The sequence below is a fragment of the Pangasianodon hypophthalmus genome, chromosome 21 (assembly GCF_027358585.1).
Source record: "Pangasianodon hypophthalmus isolate fPanHyp1 chromosome 21, fPanHyp1.pri, whole genome shotgun sequence".
Taxonomy (NCBI): Eukaryota; Metazoa; Chordata; class Actinopteri; order Siluriformes; family Pangasiidae; genus Pangasianodon; species Pangasianodon hypophthalmus.
In genome coordinates this window covers 14,961,538-14,979,206 of record NC_069730.1, presented here as the reverse complement: position 1 = coordinate 14,979,206, position 17,669 = coordinate 14,961,538, and the positions used below count along the sequence as shown (strand labels likewise).

The 17,669-nt window shown below is 39.5% G+C and overlaps 1 protein-coding gene across 5 annotated transcripts; it reads left to right on the top strand.

The window, feature by feature from the left end:
• Positions 1 to 1,523: 1,523 nt before the first annotated feature.
• On the top strand, positions 1,524 to 17,447 carry shda (Src homology 2 domain containing transforming protein D, a). 5 transcript variants are annotated; one of them, XM_026925514.3, is made up of 8 exons: positions 1,524 to 1,739; positions 2,549 to 2,608; positions 4,437 to 4,770; positions 7,736 to 7,889; positions 8,922 to 9,131; positions 10,557 to 10,737; positions 11,429 to 11,548; positions 14,216 to 17,447. In XM_026925514.3, exons 3-8 carry the CDS (start codon positions 4,441 to 4,443, stop codon positions 14,400 to 14,402), a joined length of 1,182 nt encoding a protein of 393 aa, XP_026781315.2. In that variant the 5' UTR covers positions 1,524 to 1,739; positions 2,549 to 2,608; positions 4,437 to 4,440; the 3' UTR covers positions 14,403 to 17,447. The 5 variants fall into 5 exon arrangements, with proteins under 5 accessions (XP_026781315.2, XP_026781316.2, XP_026781314.2 ...); XM_026925515.3 differs by having other exon boundaries at positions 1,524 to 1,743; XM_026925513.3 differs by having other exon boundaries at positions 1,525 to 1,735.
• Positions 17,448 to 17,669: the final 222 nt, after the last annotated feature.

Here is a 17,669-nt window from a genome sequence, read left to right as displayed (position 1 = left end):
TTCATGACGAAAGACTCTAGTATCCCCCCATAAAATGTCACCGCTCTCATCTAATATTTTTCACTCATGACACAGTGCCTTCTTTTGTGGAATATCCCATGTCTCAAAGGTTAATATTAGATCAGTATATCCACTTTGTTGCATAACACATTTTATTTGATGTGTGTTGCTTTATTGCACAACAAGATTATGCTTCCATTGTGCTGTATAAATCTCAAAATCCATTATGGTTTTATGTGACCCTATTTAACGTGTTCTCCTTGTATCCGTGTGGGTTTTCTCTGGGTTCTGTGGTTTACTCTCACCTCCCAAAAACATGCCCAGGGGCTTATTGGCTATGCTGTGTTGCCTGTAGGTGTAAATGGTGTGTATCTAGGGTGTACTCTCACCTCGAGCCCAGTGTTTCTGGGATAGGCTCCGGATCCACCACGACCAAGACCCAGGATAAAGTGAATGTAGATGGATGGATGGATGAATTAATGAATGAATGAATGAAATCATTTTAAAGATAGACTATATCAACATTTCCAGATGAAAGCACATATTAAAGGTACAAATGCTGTTCCTTTGATGGAAGTAACCCAGGGACAAAGGAAAGGTACAATTTGGCACTATTTTTTTCTGATAGTGTAGGTGGTTTAGTCAACTGAATATGAATTCCAATAATAATTAAAATTCTATTTTGTGTGTGTATGTATATATATATATATATATATATATATATATATATATATATATATAGATAGATAGATAGATAGATAGATAGATAGATAGATAGATATCCATGATAGACTAGTGCTAGGACTTAGACTGAATATGAATTTCACAAAAAAAATATCTATTAATATTTATTAATAACACTAGTCTATGTTAATAATACTAGACTATATTAATAATTCTAGACTAGATTAATAACCTTAGACTAGACTAATAGCCATAGACTATGATAACACTAGACTATATTAATAATACTAGACTAGTTTAATAACACAAGACTATATCAATAATACTAGACTATGATAACACTAGACTGTATTAATAACTCTAGACTATATTAATACCTCTAGAATAGGTTACTAATACTAGACTATGATAACACTAGAGTATATTAATAACACTGGACTGCATTAATAGCATTAGACTATGTTAATAACTCTAGACTATATTAATAACCCTAGACTAGGTTAATAATACTAGACTATGATAATACTAGACTGTATGAATAACACTAGACTAGATTAATTACCCTAGACTATGATAATACTAGACTGTATTAATAACACTAGACTATGATAATACTAGACTATGATAATACTAGACTGTATGAATAACACTAGACTATGATAGATTATACAGCCATTAAAAGTGTGTGGTATGTTTAGGGAATTATAAATGTCCTCTCCACCGCATACCATACTTTCTTGGTCACAAAGGGAAAGGGCAACTCTTATAACTGATAAATTGGGAAGGGGTGATGAGTATGATGAGTATGATGAGTATGATGATGAATATGATGATGACTATCAGATCAGATGGCACACAGTGCAGAACAAAGCGAGCCTGTGGGCTTCCTCCAGGTCGCTGCCTGTTGGATTTAAGCAGCTGCCTGCCATAACGCGTTACTCATTAAACCAGAGGCACACGCTCATCCTCTCCGGAAAGATGGAGCCCAGAGTTCAGTCGGAAATGTTTTATTTATAGTTTCTTTTTTTTTTCATTCATCGCTGAGGCATTGGTAAGTAAGTAAGTGAAGTGGAAGTGTCTTTATCACTAATCTAACGGTAGTGTAATTGTAGGCTGGGGAGGTCTAATGCTGCAGCTCTCCACAATAGCGGATTCAGGCTACAAACTGGAAGCGAGCTTGCTAATGGGAACTGTTTAAGAAATGAAATATTAGCTGTAAAATATACATTCTGTATTTGCCCTTAATTTTTTAAAACCGCATTTTGCCTTTTTTGTCGCTTTTCTTCTTTGTATTTCTTTGGAGAAGAAGCAGAGCCCTGTGCTAGCTTGTTGCTGGCTAGTATAGAGGGTCCTGTGAGAATAATGTAACGTTATAGCTAACAAGCTTGCACAGATAAATAGATACGGGTGGAGACATTAGGAGTGTTTTTATTTATAATTTCTGACAATTAAATCTCTAGAAATGGTTCAAAACTTGAATGAAAAGGTTAGTCATTCTGGGCAGGATTGTTATTACGGGTCAAGGTACATTTGAGTTGTTTTGGTTAGCTTAGCAGACTAGCAGCGTTAATAACACTCAGAGAGAAACTTTCTGCAAGCTGGCTCATGAATGCTTTCTCTCTCTCTTTCTCTCTCTCTCTCTCTCGCTTTTTTTTTTTTTTTTTTTACTGTTCAGGAAAATTAAAGCCAAATTTACAAAGCAAGGAAGGAATACACAGTAAACGCCAAAGGCAAAAAGCGTGCAGCACACAGTGATAAGGAAAGAATGCACAGGGTTGGGCTGAGCTCTGGAGGCGTAGTCCTTGATGGATTTAAGTCAATATACTGTGTTAAGTTTTTCCTTCTTCCTTCTTTTATTTTATAGACGAGCACAAACTGACGGAGTCTGATGTTCTGAGCCATCGATGAATCGGACACATTAAAGGTATCAAACCTTGATGCACAATGCATTCACTATTTTTCATGCAAACTATCAGCAAAACATATAGAGGTTTCTGTGTAATGTCAGTGTTTATGAATTGCTTTGGGAGGTTAGGGTTAGTCAGGGTTAAATCAGTCTTTATATACAGTATCTGGTTTATTTTGGATTAATTTATGTAGTTTTTATGTAAAAGTGAAAGGGGGGGTGGTTATGGCGGCTTGGGGGTTGGAGGGTTGGGGGTTCGAATCCCGCCTCCACCATGTGTGCATGGAGCTTGCATGTTCTCCCTGTGCTTCAGGAGTTTGCTCCGGGGACTCCGGTTTCCTCCCCCAGTCCAAAAACGTGTTGTAGACATTTCCAAATTGTCTGTAGTGTGTGAATGGGTGTGAGAGAGTGTATGTGTGTGTGATTGTGCCCTGCGTTGGATTGGCACCCCATCCATGGTGTCCCCCACCTTGTACCCTGAGTCCCCTGGGAGAGGGTCCAGGTTTCCCCGCGAACCTGTGTAGGATAAGCGGTATAGAAAATGAATGAATGGGTGGGTGGATGGAAAAAGTAAATGATTCGTGGTTTACAGTTCAGCAGAGAATTACAAAACAAAATGCGTTGGTGCTCTCTGTTTCGACCTGTGCATAAAATTTGCAAGATGTGTTCTATGTAAATTGATACCACAGTGCTGTTGAATGCTCGATTCTGATTGGTCAGAAGATGTTTTCATTTTCTATAACAGCAGCAGACATTCCATAACATTAAATGTAACTATAAACTGTTAAAAATATGATGCATCATTCTTTAATAAATTAAAAACCCTAATCATTGACAAATTGTTGTTGTGATATAAGAGGAATAAAACACTTATTCGCAGATGAAACTAGTCAGGGCTGCTGTTATATAAGGAATAAAACATGATGGAGCTGTTATTGGGTTATTGGAAAATAATCCATTTCACACAACCCTGGCAATGATTAATTTCCTGTAACAGCGCCACCATGTTTTCTTCTTTGTATAACAGCAGCTTTGACAATAGTTTCAAACTGCAACATTTATATTAATGCCTTCATTTTAATGTTATTGTTTCTATATTAAATACGTACGCAGGGTTCTTGTATGGTCAACACTCCACATTTAAAAAGGAAAAAAAATCTATGTTGATATGATAAGTTTCCTGTAAGGAGACATTTATTTATTTTGGAAGGAGTCTCCAGTGTTGGTGTTTAGTAACCCTGTGAGGTAAAGCTGTAACATGACAAGCTGCATTTTGTTTGTTTGTATGTTTGTTTAATTAATGTGGAGAGAAATAAAGAGAGGCTGTTGAGGGAAAGACTTTGTAGCTGCTCTGACATAAGTGATAACAGGAACTAACTTGTTTAGCAGTCATACCACAGCATCTAATCTAAATGGAATCTAAATAGACAAAAAGTATGACGTGTCATTCTTTAATTATTAAAAAACAAATTGTTAACATTGATAATTTGCTGTGGTATAAGAGGAATAAGACACTTCAAGACTTACTAGTATTGGAAAATAATCATTTTCAGAGTGGTAACAGCCCTCTGCTTCACATCACACCATCTCAGCTTTGATTTATTTTCCTATAACAGCACGCCCGGTCGTGTTTTATTCCTTCATTCTGCCACAAAAGATTTTAAAAAGACTTTATCTGGACATATACCAGCAGTTTCAACACAAGTATGCACAGTCACATAAACTAGAAAGTATGTGCAAAATACACAGTGACCAACCTGTAAGAACAATGACAACTGTCTGGAAAAAATCTCCCTCTCCTTCTCCCTCTTTCTCTCTCTCTCTCTCTCTCTCCCTCCCTGCACAGACCCATGGCAAAGTGGCTGAAAGATTACTTGAATTTTGGCAGCAGGAAAGGACCTCCGCAGCCGCCCAAGCCCGATTACACAGAGAGCGAGATACTTCGTGCGTACCGTGCCCAGAAGGAGCTGGACTTTGAAGACCCGTATGAACCCTCAAATCGAGCAAATAATGGCTCGGGGACCACTGACCCATTTCCTGCATTCGGAACGGTTCTGCCCAACGGCATGGAGGTCAAGATCGTCTCTCCTAAGCACAGACTGATAAAAGTGGAATCTCAGGAATTCAACCGCTGTAAGGTCCCACTAGGCATCGTCTCATTCGAGGAGCCTCATGTCCCTGTACGTCCTCATTTTCTTATTTGACACATTGCTTGGACTGACCTTGTGCAGCCTGTCAGGCAGCACAGAGGTGCTTTGAAAGTTTCGTAAATGAAAAATAGCCTGGGCAAAGTATACATCAGCCTAATGGTAGTGCACTAGAGCTATTAAGCTTGAAGCATGGCCTTAATGTAGCTTATAAATTACATTTGTAATGCACTTAAACAGGTGCTTAGTAACAGACGCGATGTAAAAGCCTGCAGCAGTACACTCTCATTGATCGTGGTAGCTCAGTCTGTGTTGTGTCTGGTCTTCTGGCTATAAGTCTGAAGATTATTGTTTAGTAAGAAGTTTTATTATTTTCCTCACTGGGCTGCTTGACTGAGATTGCTATGAAACGAGATTTCTGGTTGAGACAGAATTAAGGTTTGTCTTTTCACTGTAAATCTCATCATAAAGCAGTATAGAGAGCTATATCCACTGTGCCCAAATACTAGCAAAAGTATACTCCCTGAAGTTACCTAAAACATGTTTTACGTACCAGGCATGTGGTGCACATTCACTGTTGCATGTTTATGCTTGTGAGTGTAAAGAGAAAGTGTTTTATGATCCACAGGAGAATATTGAGGCACACTTCGAAGAAACTTCCTGAACCTTTAGAACAATTAATGGGTTCTTTAACTAAACAAGGACTACACGATTCCTGGACGAGTTCCTGCTTTTCACTTCCACAATACAGCCATGGCTGTCCCCATTCATGTCCACATTTTTGTTCTCCCCTAGCTCCAAACACACACAAAGCAAGCTCATTCTTTGAGCCTTTTTACCTCTTGCTGCGAGTGACAAAGCACTAAAAACTTTTTTTTGCCTATGAAAATGTTTGACTTTGCCGTCATGCTGTGCCACCTCTGGTTTAGTAATCATTTTGTTAGCTAAGCTTAGGGGTTTTTCCTCCAAATTTCTGGATGAAAGTCATTCTGTAAAGCTTGTGGTGACCAGTATGGCAAGCTCTACCCTAGTAATTCTTGATCTGCAGATAGAAACCTACACTGAAGGAGTAATTTAAATGAAATTACTTTCCAGTGTTCTTGAAAAGGTTCCTGTGGTGGAAATGTGGTATCAAATCTGTATTTGGCTCCGTCCATCTAGCCCTCAACCCTGACCAGTTTCCCAGTCCCTGTTAATGAAATGCATCCCCACGACATGATGCTACCACCACCATGGTCTTCTCAGGGTGATGGGAGGAAAAAAAGCTGAGTTCAGTGTTCCTTTTATTTATTCTGTAAATTGCACAAAATTGCCTGAAATTCAACCACATATAGTTGAACTGACTTTGCAGTTTGGATTTATGAACATCCAGCTGGAAGTGATGCCTGTGTGAATATAAGGGCTCTGTTAGATCAGAGAGGAAACAGTATGCATGCTAGGCTTGTTTATTTCAAAATCTGGAGATCTAGGCTGAATCGGACCGGATTGAATGTGTGACCTATGGCCAGTATACAGCCATAACAAATTTGCTCTCTTTGAAGATTTGAAGATTATGCATACATGCACATTCTCCCCCCCCCAGGACAAGGCACAATGACGGTTTAGCAATATGCAGGGGTACTTAGTGATTATCCTTTTGGTGGCAATGATATATTGAGGCTGAGAGGCTGATTTGTTTTTAATTTCACAAGCTGTATTTAATCTTTATGCCTCCAGAACAGTTTCACTCTCGTGCTTTTGCCTACATTAGATCAGAATATGCTGTTTTCCCCTCGTCAGCCCAAAGGCCCTGTAATTCACCATCATTAGACTTGGTTAGAAAAGTGGACTTTAATTCAGGTCAACATTATATTAGTCATGTGAGTGCTTAAGATTACTCAACTCAAGCACTCACATGACTAATTTTTAAGATCAGCATACCTAAGACAAGTTGATGCTAATGCTGTGTTTGATTAAAGCATAAAACTTGGAACTCCAACTAAGGAAAACCAAAGAAAACACACTCCCACCCCCAATAATGGAATTTCTACTCGAGGGGTCAAGTGGAAGAGGTTCTCAACCCCAGCTATGCTTAGGGTCGTTGTCCTGTTGGAAAGTGAACCTCTGGTCCAGTCTCAAGTCTCTCAGACTGGAGCAGGTTTTCTTCTAGGATTGCTTTTTATTTGGCTTCATCTCCATATTTCCCTCAACCCTAATCTCCATATTTCCCTCAAAAGCATCCCCACAACAGGATGCTATCACCACCATGGTCTTCTCAGGGTGATGAAAAATTGAAAAAAAGAAAAAAGAAAAGCTGAGTTCAGTGTTTCTTTAATTTAATGTCTGCAAAAAATACATTACTTAACACTGAAAAAGGGTGCTCGTAGTCTGAGCACACAGGTTAAAAATGATGTCATTCCAAGTTCTGTCTTCTGATTTGAGGCGAATGCAGCATTGTTACAGGCTGTTGTGAAGTTGGCCTTGCACTGACCTTCTCTCTAAGGCTGTTTACTCAGAAATCAGAAATAAGGCAAGACTAAATTGTTAGAACAGAAGCCCAAGTTGGATAAAAACCGGCCCTGAACGCTCATGAGCTGCATGGAACATCGCCCAAATTGGACCAGATTGCTGTGGATATGATGGTAAAAACAAGGCTCAGGCACGCAAAGAGCTCCTAAAGCCCTAGTAGCCTTAATCAGGCAAAAGTCAACACTGGAGCACATCATCAGCATCAAGCACCGACACTAATCCATCTCTCTCATATCTTTTCTTTTGTTAGTAAGCTGTACTTAACAGTGCCATGCTCTTATAGTACACCTAGTCATTGTGGCTTTTTAAAGCCAGTAATAAGCAGTATAGGTACCAAGACTGCGAACGCCATTATTCTTTTTACCTTTTGTGTTGATCAGCTACCCTCAGGCAGCGCTTAACCCCCACCCCCACAGTCTTCTCTTCTCCCATCAATCTTTTGTCCACAGACAGTGCTTAATCTCTCCCTCTGCCTCTCTCATCCCCCTAGGTTGTTCCATCCGCTCCAGCAGTGGGAGACACCGATTATTCAGACCCCTTCGATGCTCGTCCTGACCCACGAGCCCATCTCAGCTGGGAGTCTGGTTCTGTAGAAAACAGCAGCAGCTACATGGAACCATTCGAGGCCCAGAGAGTCATCACGGGTGAGCTGCTTTCATTATTCCGCAGGTCCTAATATTTATATACCATACAGAGAGCATGGAGCAGTACGTAGGGAGCCATTTAAAGCACAAAAATGCATTACCGGAAATAGCATTTACTCAGGAGAGTCTAGGCAGAGCTGTGGGAGGACACGAGTTACGAGAACGCTGGCTATTTCAATTGGCTATACAGGGTTGAATAGTGTGAAGGAGCATTTTGCAGCATTAGTGTCAAGTTGGCAGTTTAATTCTGAGAAGAAATTTCTGGAAAATTGGCATTAAAGGATTGGTGAGCATGTTAAGGTTATGAGAAGTATTTGTGACCGTTCTTTTGCTGGTTTATATGTCGCTAGAGCTTAATTTTTCTTATTGTTGTTGTCCAAATGAAAAGCATTATTCCTGTGCAACTGAAAAACAATAACAGCAAGTATAATATTCATTATAAGTGTACTGTTCTCACGATGGATTTCAATCCCTCACACACATCTTTCACATATTTACTTTTTTAAACCTAGATCTAAATCCAGAAAATTCTACAACAAAATAACTTATTTGGATAGAGGATCTGCTTGTAAGATCTCTCTAAGACTTTTTTTTTGGAAATTGGAATCTAATTGGAATCTAATACACTTTGGAAAAGTGAAATCTAACTGAAGGGAAGTTGTTTTGAGCAAGTGGAAAACCAATTGTAAATTCCAATGAAATAATTTTTTTGTTTGTCGGAGTGTAGTTTCTGTTAAAGCCCTGTTTCTCCACAAAATCTGTAGAGGAAGGATTTGGTAGTGTTTTGTTTTGCTGTAGTTCTTGTAGACTTTAGGCAACAAAGAAACTGTTTAGTAACAATCATACAATGGTTGTGCATAAAATATGCACTTTTTAAAATGCATAGTAGCCTCAAATCAGCAGAGATAAAACGTCAAATTATACCATCAGTCACTTATACTTTCTATTACACAATTCTTGACTCCTGTAAATAAGATAATCCCACTTCCTAGAGGCATTCTTAAAGCCAACGAGCTGATTGTTTCCCTGCAGAGCTGCAGCACGGCTCGGAGCACGGCCGCACTGTCTCTCGGGGAAGCCCACAGCTCTACGACAGTCCATATGAAGAACACAGACACTACAAGACCGGTTTCCCAGATGACGAGAGGGAGAGCCGTTTGCCCCAGGACGACGAGAGGCCTGCAGATGAGTATGACCAGCCCTGGGAGTGGAAGAAGGAAAACATCTCCAAGGCATTAGCTGGTGAGCACTGCCATATGCTGTAGCTGTGAATCAAAACCCTAAATGATTTGCAGCACTTCTCCACCAAACACCGTGGCTGTTTGGCAAATCCAAACTGTATCCTATATTTTGGACGAGTGCATCTCTCCTTTTCCCGTCACATAACGCTACTCTTGAACTTTCTTTGGAGGTTATCGGATGGTACATTGACAGGCACATGTAGCTTGAAATTCAAAGCAACAAATTTGTAATGAAATCTCCCATTCTACTAGTAAGCACGAGACACAGCAACAGCAAGTGTGCCAATATTGTCAAAACATTACCAGACTTTCTCTTTTTAAGAGACAGTTTCAATATTTAACCAAGCTTTGAGTTTTGCACTAGCTTAGCAAACTAACAGTATTTAAGTCATCTCTATTTGATCTCTTTGCAGTGTTAACTCTAGCTTCTTCCTGGCTTCATATGTTACTCGTATTGTATCTGTGCTAGTTTCATAATTTAAGAGCTGTTAAGCACCATCTGGCACGTGATCAGATACCAGTACAATGCAGGCTCTTCTGCCCTCAGCTCAGTGAGCAGGCACTGTGTGCCTGTCAGGTCAGGAGTGTTAAATCAGTCTGACAGTCCTCCAGGGCCATGAGTCACAAAAGGATCAGGAAGGGACTTGTCCAAGGACTTTGCAATACGCGTGCTCTGTTGATGGACTGCGAGTTAAAGACTGTTTACTGCACCATTTTTGGATTCGATCACATCAGTTGCTTATTTAACAACTCGTGATTTATAAAACTAAATAGAATTGGTAGGCTAGCCTGTGTGTTTCAGCTACATTGTTTCAGCGGCCTAGAAATAAGTAGAGGAAGAATAGGAGATAAAACATGCCATACTTCTCAAATAAACTATTCACTAATATAAAAACAAAGACAGACTGAAACTGTAAAGCCTGTGTCTGTGTGTGTCTGTGTGTGTCTGTGTGTGTCTGTGTGTGTCTGTGTGTGTCTGTGTGTGTCTGTGTGTGTCTGTGTGTGTCTGTGTGTGTGAGAGAGAGGGAGAGAGAGAGAGAGAGAGAGATAAATGAGGTACAGAGGGGTAAGAGGGGTTTCAAAAGTAAAACACAGATAGAATTTGACTGATAGTCTGTCGGTCATTATAGATGAGCATCCCAGTTAGCCCTGAGGAAGAACAACAGGCATAATGAGAGAGAGAGAGAAAGATGATGTGATCATCCATCAAAAATAATAGGGTTAATTAGTCTTGATTGCTGCTATTATAAAATACAGTGTAGTCTTCATTCTTACTTTCATCAGACCTTCACTTGGTCATGTTTTTACAGTAGAAATTGTTGCTTAACTTTTTTTTTTTTTCATGAAATTTTTCATTGAAGTTCTGACATGTCTGTTTTTCTGACTTGGCTGAATGTGGTGGTTGTTGTTGTCTGTGTGATTTTAGTACAGTTTGATGGTGGTGATTGGGAGCGCTCCACACTGCCCCACACGGACCAGCACAGGAGAACTGGAGCGTCCAGAACCAGTCCTCCATCCAGCAAGGTCACCAGTCTACACAAACCCAGTGACCTCCACACTGTCCTGGGGGAGAGGGTGGACCCTGTATTACCTCTGGAACAACAAGTGTATGTATTACAACTGTTTTTTTTGTTTTTTTGTTTTTTTTTTCTCCCTCCCAACGTGTCTGAATGCGTGTCTTAAGTCGTCATGACAGTACATTCCTGCATTGCAATCATGCACATGTAATTATTCATTTATTCATTCGTCTGTAGTAGGCTACAGCTCCACCACACTTCTAAATTATGCTAATAAAATGTTTTAACTCATCACAGCAATAAGTGCACAACATTGTTAAGTTTAACATGGAAGAAGTGCTTGGATTGATGTTGCTCCTTTGTCCAATTTGCCATTTAGTAAACCACCTTATATTAATGAAATTACTGTTAAAAAGTGATTTTTTTTTTGTTGTTGTTGTTGTTGACAATAGACAAAAATGTTGCACTATAGCAATAGTAGATATGTTGCCATTGATTTGTTTCTAAAATTAAAAAGAGAAAATAACAGTAAGAACTAGAGATTAGCATTTTTTGCATTTTCACTACAATACTGTTATAAAATTTTGCATTGATCAGAAAAATACATTAAATTATTTCTGTTTGTATTACATTTCCATGAAAAAAAAACACTGCTGGTACAATTTGTTGAGGAAACCAGCATGCTTTTTATTTTGTATTCAACACGACAATGTTTTTGCAGCAGAATTATACAGTAAGGTATAGAAACAAAGGCTGCAACGTGCATGTCTGTGTGTTGTAGGTGGTACCATGGTGCACTGACGCGCTCTGATGCTGAGAGTCTGCTGACGCTGTGTAAAGAATGCAGTTACCTGGTGAGGAACAGTCAGACAAGCAGAAACGACTACTCTCTCTCCCTCAGGTACTACACAGTTGTTTTTTTTTTTCTCTCTTCACATACCTTAGATATCACACCTCCTAATGACTAACCATCTCATACTACAGCAACACTAGCTCAGTGCTCATACATCTCCTAATATACAGCCTTTTATATGCTAGAGTTACATGCTCGTATTCCCACTCAGTGAGTTAATGTGCTCATGGTAATAGCGTACAATGCCTCTCTTTCTCGCTCTCTTTGTTTCTCTGTTGATTCACTCATGAAGTCTTAGACTCCTGCTGTTATTCCTTGTTAATCAACACATATCCACTAAATCACCAGTTAATCCTGCCCAGACGTTCACAAAGCAGTAAGCAGCAAAGGCATCTGGAGCTTTTTCATCTAGAGCCTTGCTTTGTTCCTTATTGTGTACTGTGTCAATGTGGCATCTTAGCATGTCTTCAAAGCTGCTCAGGTTCCTCAGATGTTATGCGGACTCGATTGAGGCTAATTTGGTGGGATCATAAGGTTTTATGTAGAAGCTGTGAAATTTGGTGGGAGAGGTCTGTGGTTCAAATTGAGAAATCAGTGATTCCTGCTGGATATTTTTGAGGATACAGACTGGCTGGGTTGTGAAGGATGTCGAAGCCAGCGACTGCACAGTCACAGAGTAGCATCACTAATGGGGGTGAGAAAAATGTCATTCTTCACACCTAGAATGCAGTTATTCTTTGTTAACCCCTGGCTGTGGCATCGTTAGTAGTCTTTGACAGGCGACTATTCTGTACTAGTCTTAAAAATGTACATTTCTCTTAAAGAAATGTAGTTTATTAGCAGTTTTATTTAAATTCAGAGAAACTATCAACCATGTGTCAGTCCAGTGACTGACTTGTCATGGCTAGAGCACAACCATATTAGAAGGTGCACAATCTTCTAATACAGTTCAGTATTTTTATGCTCAGATTGACACTCGATAATTATGATTTTTAATGGTGTTGCTCAACTGATCACAAGTATGATAGTGCTATCATTAATTATATCCACAGATTATAACGATCACTTATAACCAGTGTTGTTTTTGTTTTTGTTTTTTCTGACAACCAAGGGTTCCCACATGGTGCTTTAAAGTATTTTTTAAAGCTATAGAATGTAAGAGTTTGGAATTTTGTCTTCTCTAGAAAAATACTATTGCAAGCTACACGCAGAAGAACATTTCATAATGTGGGTTGTGCTGCATTCTTTACACAGGGCTGTGTGCCAAATCGCACAATGCACAGTAATTAGTATGCCTAAGTAGCAATCACACCAGTGGGGTAGTGCAGTAATATTTAGTATGGTAGTACATAGTTTGGAACACAGCCCAGAGGAACCCAACCTCAAACTCTAAACAAGAGGTTAAAAAGATACAGATCATGTCAGCAGAGGGCTTGAATCACTCTGCTTGCCTGATATAACCAAGTTTGATATAGAAATACTCCATACACCAGCTCAGATACGTCAAACGTCATCATACATCAACCTTAGACACAAAAGAAGTCCAACATCATGGTGACTGGCAGGAGCCACAGCCAGTAAGGACAGAGAGAAAGAGAATATGAGACTGTAAGTTGTTAGCAAGTTTCTTATTCGTTCGCGCTCTCTCTCTCTCTCTGTCCTTATTGGCTGTGGTTCCTGCCAGTCACCATGATGTTGGACTTCTTTTGTGTCTAAGGTTGATGTCTGATCAACACCCCCCGAGACACAGAACTGACTGAGAATTATTACCAGATTGCCAAGGTGACTCGCAGCAGCTCGTAAACATAGTATACAGTGTTTCTCTCCTCTGTCTTAATAATTATGGTTGGTTATTGTTTTTTTTGTTTTTTTTAAAACAAAAGAATCCAAGGTACTGTAACTTAAGCTTTTTAATTTGAATTACTGGAAAACCTTCAGTGTAGCTCGTTTTACTGATAACTGGTTAAATTTTTTCTAAGGAAATATATTTAAAATATAAAATTCAATACCCATATAAATTTAAAGCTCACATTCAGTGTTGACTGCCTTAGTTTATTTAATCTGGCACAGTGATAAAATTATTCTCAGTGCCTGGCTGCCCTACAAAGACCAATCTAGTCCTTGAAAATGAAAAGCATCTATATGACTCCTGGATAACCCAGCACGATTAAGTGTATAAAATCATTAGTGTTGGGCTTTTTTTTTTCCATCCATCGCTGTCTTCTTCTACCCACCCTCCTTTTTCCTCCGTTTGACCTTGCTTTCTTCTTCTCCTCCCCCATCTTCTGCTCTCCCTCTCCCCATGCTGTCAACGCACTGTGAGAAGGATAATCCTGTAAAGCAACTCCTCGGGAGTGTCAGCATTCAAACGCGCAATACCTCTTTCTGCCTGCTATTTGCTTAAACATTAGTCATCTCTTTCTTTCTTTGCATAGCATCTACATTAATTTCTTCAAAGTGAGTTTTAACATGTTTGCGTTTTTTTTTGTCAGCACTTTATACCTGCTTAATACCTGAGCCAATTGCTTATAACTGCAGGCAAATTCCATTCAAATTATTTTTAGTGGTGAGCCTATGGGGCGAGGTCTTGTCAGCCATGCGTCTGTTTCTCATTGTTTTTTAATTTTTCCTCTCACTCTCACTTCCATCTGTTTTTGCTTTTGCTGTTTAATTATTCACCAGTGGGTGTTGTATTTTTTACTGCTGTCTTTTCAGGAGCTGTCATGGCTTCATGCATATGAAGTTCTCTCAGTCACGCGACGGGAAATACATCCTCGGCGAGAACAGCCCCCCCTTCGACACAATTCCAGAGGTCATCCACTACTACACCACCCACAAGCTACCCATCCGGGGTGCAGAACACCTCTCTCTGCTCTTTCCTGTGGTGGTCCAGACACTCTGAGAACATGCACAGCTGCACACTGGCCCACACACACACACACAGACACAGGCCTGGACTTCTTTTTGCTTAGGGCGCGCACACACACACACGTTCATACATATATATATACACTCAGGGTCTAATCTTGGTCAGCTTGCAGTAGCGCTTTGTATTTGATGAAATGTGTAGTTTTATGTGTGGATTTTAATAATGGCTACCAATGATCTTTCATGAATTGGGTTGAAAATGCTCTGAATCACAGTTTGGAGTGTCGCTGATCTGAAGGCTGGAATTTAAATGAATATTATTGTGAGGGCTGAAATGATGCTGTAGGTTATTTGAAGATGTTTGACACTACACACTTCCCCATGCTTCTCATACCCTTTACACTATGTGACTTGCACAAAACTGTGGTATAGAATGGCTTTCATGTAGTGCATTGCTTGCCTTTATAACTAGTACTCTATTAGGCGGTTTTTGGAAGGGCCTCAACACTATAACAGAGTTTCCATAAACAATAGAAGTATGGAATCCATTTCTGCTGTGCTCTATAAGAAATGCCTTTGCTAAACTGACACACTGATATCAATATGTCCTATTCTCCATCAAGCTGTAGATCCTCGTACTGTACCTTCCATATCTCTGCTGTAGGCAACAACAGGACCTGATCCTGATACCTGATGAATATTAAGATATCAGTAATTAGGGATGCATCAATTCTGATACTCGTACTCATAAGTGCTCCGATACCACGTGAAACTATGTAACGTAAGCTTAGTGTACAAAATGACAGCAGTCTGGAGGTATTTCACAAACAAAACATGAAAAACTGTGTTCTGTGAAAACATCAAGAGAAGGTACTACAACAGCTTCCTACAATACAAGTAATACGATAAAGCATCTTATTACATTTAAACAGTATCTTTAATGGAAAGTGTAAGGATGGCGTAGCAGTTTCAGTGAGCAGTGAGCTCAAGGTACTGTAAGTTGCAGACACACAAGCAGGTGAGCGTGCAGAGAAATTTTCAGCACTTCAGTTCAGCGAGCACTGAGACACACACGTTTCCTTTCCACTCGCTCCCCTTACGAGTTAAGGTGCACAGCATTTTTAATGAGTACCCTCGCTGATACTGCTCTGTACATCAGATACTGTTTAAACACCGTATATAAAACTCATCACTAGGAGCTAACTGTTAGCTAACTGTTAGGAACAGCAACCAACATGATGTTTCATGATGCCCCTGATGGCAAAGTACTAAGTAGGTTACTCATTTCAGTATAGTATTGGTATAGATGAGTACAGAAAACATGTACTCCTAATCTGGAAAAGTGGTATTGATGCATCCCTATCAATAATTATAGAAGACATAGGTATTTAAATAACAAGCTTGGCCAAATCAAGTTGCATATATAGTAATATATGAATGCCAATATTCCATTTGTCTTTTGGAGTTTTTGCAGCCTCTGTGGATTTCTGATAATGGGCGAATGAGACATACTGTTAAAGGAAACCAGGCAACAGCTGTGGAACGTATGGAATGTCTTTCCCTGGCACGGCTGAGCAGCTAAACACATTGCTGCTTGTTCCGGAGGCAGTGACTCAGGCGTGAGTTTAGAGAGAGGTGAAAATTGGAAGAAAAATCTTCACCTCTCCAGAGCTGAGAACCACTCGGTTGCGCATGCCCTCTGTACGCCAACAGTTTCTATTCTTTTTGGCAGGAGAAAGGAAGCCACCATTTCCGCAGGGCGGCACTTCATCAGCGGTTGCCGTTCACAGCTAGAAAGGTCACACTTACACTGTTAGAAACTACTGAACCCATGAGCACCATTAACACTTCCTTTGTTGTGATTGTACGGTTTACATTTTAGTTGAATCTCTTTGTAAATAGAAGCAATAGAAACAATTTTGAAGTGATGAGGGCATGTGTACAAATACACCATTATGAGATTCACCTTGAGTATTATTCATTCCTCCTTATCTGACGCTGTTTCCCATTGGGTGAGACTAAGCTTTATTTTAGTTGTGTTTAAACGTAGGTTACATCTGAATATTTTTCACAGAGAAGATTGATATGTTTTTGGTGAGGTGTTTTGTGTTAAAGTCAGTTCAGGCTTCAGACTGAAAAAAGTAAAAAGCTGACATGAAATCTGTTGTAGAAATTCAGTATTTATACCTATAACACGTTTCATTGATTGAGATGATTTTCCATTTGTCAATCACATCACACAAGTCCTCACAGCTGTGTAGTTAAAGGGATAGATCAATGTTTTTAAACCTAATCTCCGTCTACTGCATGTGTAGTGTGTCTGCCATTAATTATAGGCAAGAATTTCGACACGCATCCCTGCATCGAGAGAAGAACAGAAAACTTGTTTACTCAGAACTTCTATATAATAGAAGTCAAAGGGCAGCCGTTGAACTCAATTGATAAACTGTATAAAGCAAATTCTGAACTACAACCATTACACACTAACAGTAAAGGTCCTGTGATGCCAAAATTCTTCTTATGACCTTTTATCCACCATGTATACAGTAAAGAGTCATTTCTGTTTACTTAACACTTTCCCAAAATGCATTGCATTAGATAGTCTTATGAAAGAACGAATATGAACTTGGCATTATTTAAAGCAATACTGCAAAAGCAAGTGTACGGTTATACCAAATATCATCACGGCTGTCATTTGCCGCAGACACAAGCCCACAGGGCGGAGTGGGATAACAAACAGTTATCAATTCCCCCAACAACTGCCCTTAGACATCCATTACAAGTTAGCTTTGACTAAACTTTTCCGTTCTGTCGTGTGTCAAAAATTATCGTCTGGTGTATGGCAATTGCACATAGTCTACAGATGCAATAAAAGAAGATTACGTTGAAAAACACTGGAGTATACCTTTAAGCTGTTAGACCTATGGCACACGCTAGCATTATCACAAGATTTACTCTGTTGCAGAGTGTAATATTAGAGAACTACACTGTAGTTGTGCTTGATTATGATGACTGACTACTTTTACTGACTTTCTGTACTTTGTTTCTTTGGAATAAAATAAGCTTTTTTAAAGATAAAGGCTGCATTATCTTTTTGCATTATCACACCCTGGACTGAATGTAATGCAGGGCTTGGATTTTTAAATATATTCACAACTGTACTTCTTTCTAAGCACAATTAATGTCTGCTCCTCTAAAGCTTCAGACAGTGCATACAGAAAAATAGGTCATGACTCCCATGTGTGCCTGATTCCATGTGCTGCATTGTTGGTGTTCTGAGCTAATGGGGTGTGTAGGAGCG

Excerpts from the sequence above, each read along its gene's own strand:
- shda (XM_026925514.3), top strand. The coding sequence starts at position 4,441 with ATGGCAAAGTGGCTGAAAGATTACTTGAATTTTGGCAGCAGGAAAGGA. Across the intron at positions 7,890-8,921 it reads GGCCCAGAGAGTCATCACGG|AGCTGCAGCACGGCTCGGAG; the intron begins GTGAGCTGCTTT and ends GTTTCCCTGCAG. Across the intron at positions 9,132-10,556 it reads CATCTCCAAGGCATTAGCTG|TACAGTTTGATGGTGGTGAT; the intron begins GTGAGCACTGCC and ends GTGTGATTTTAG.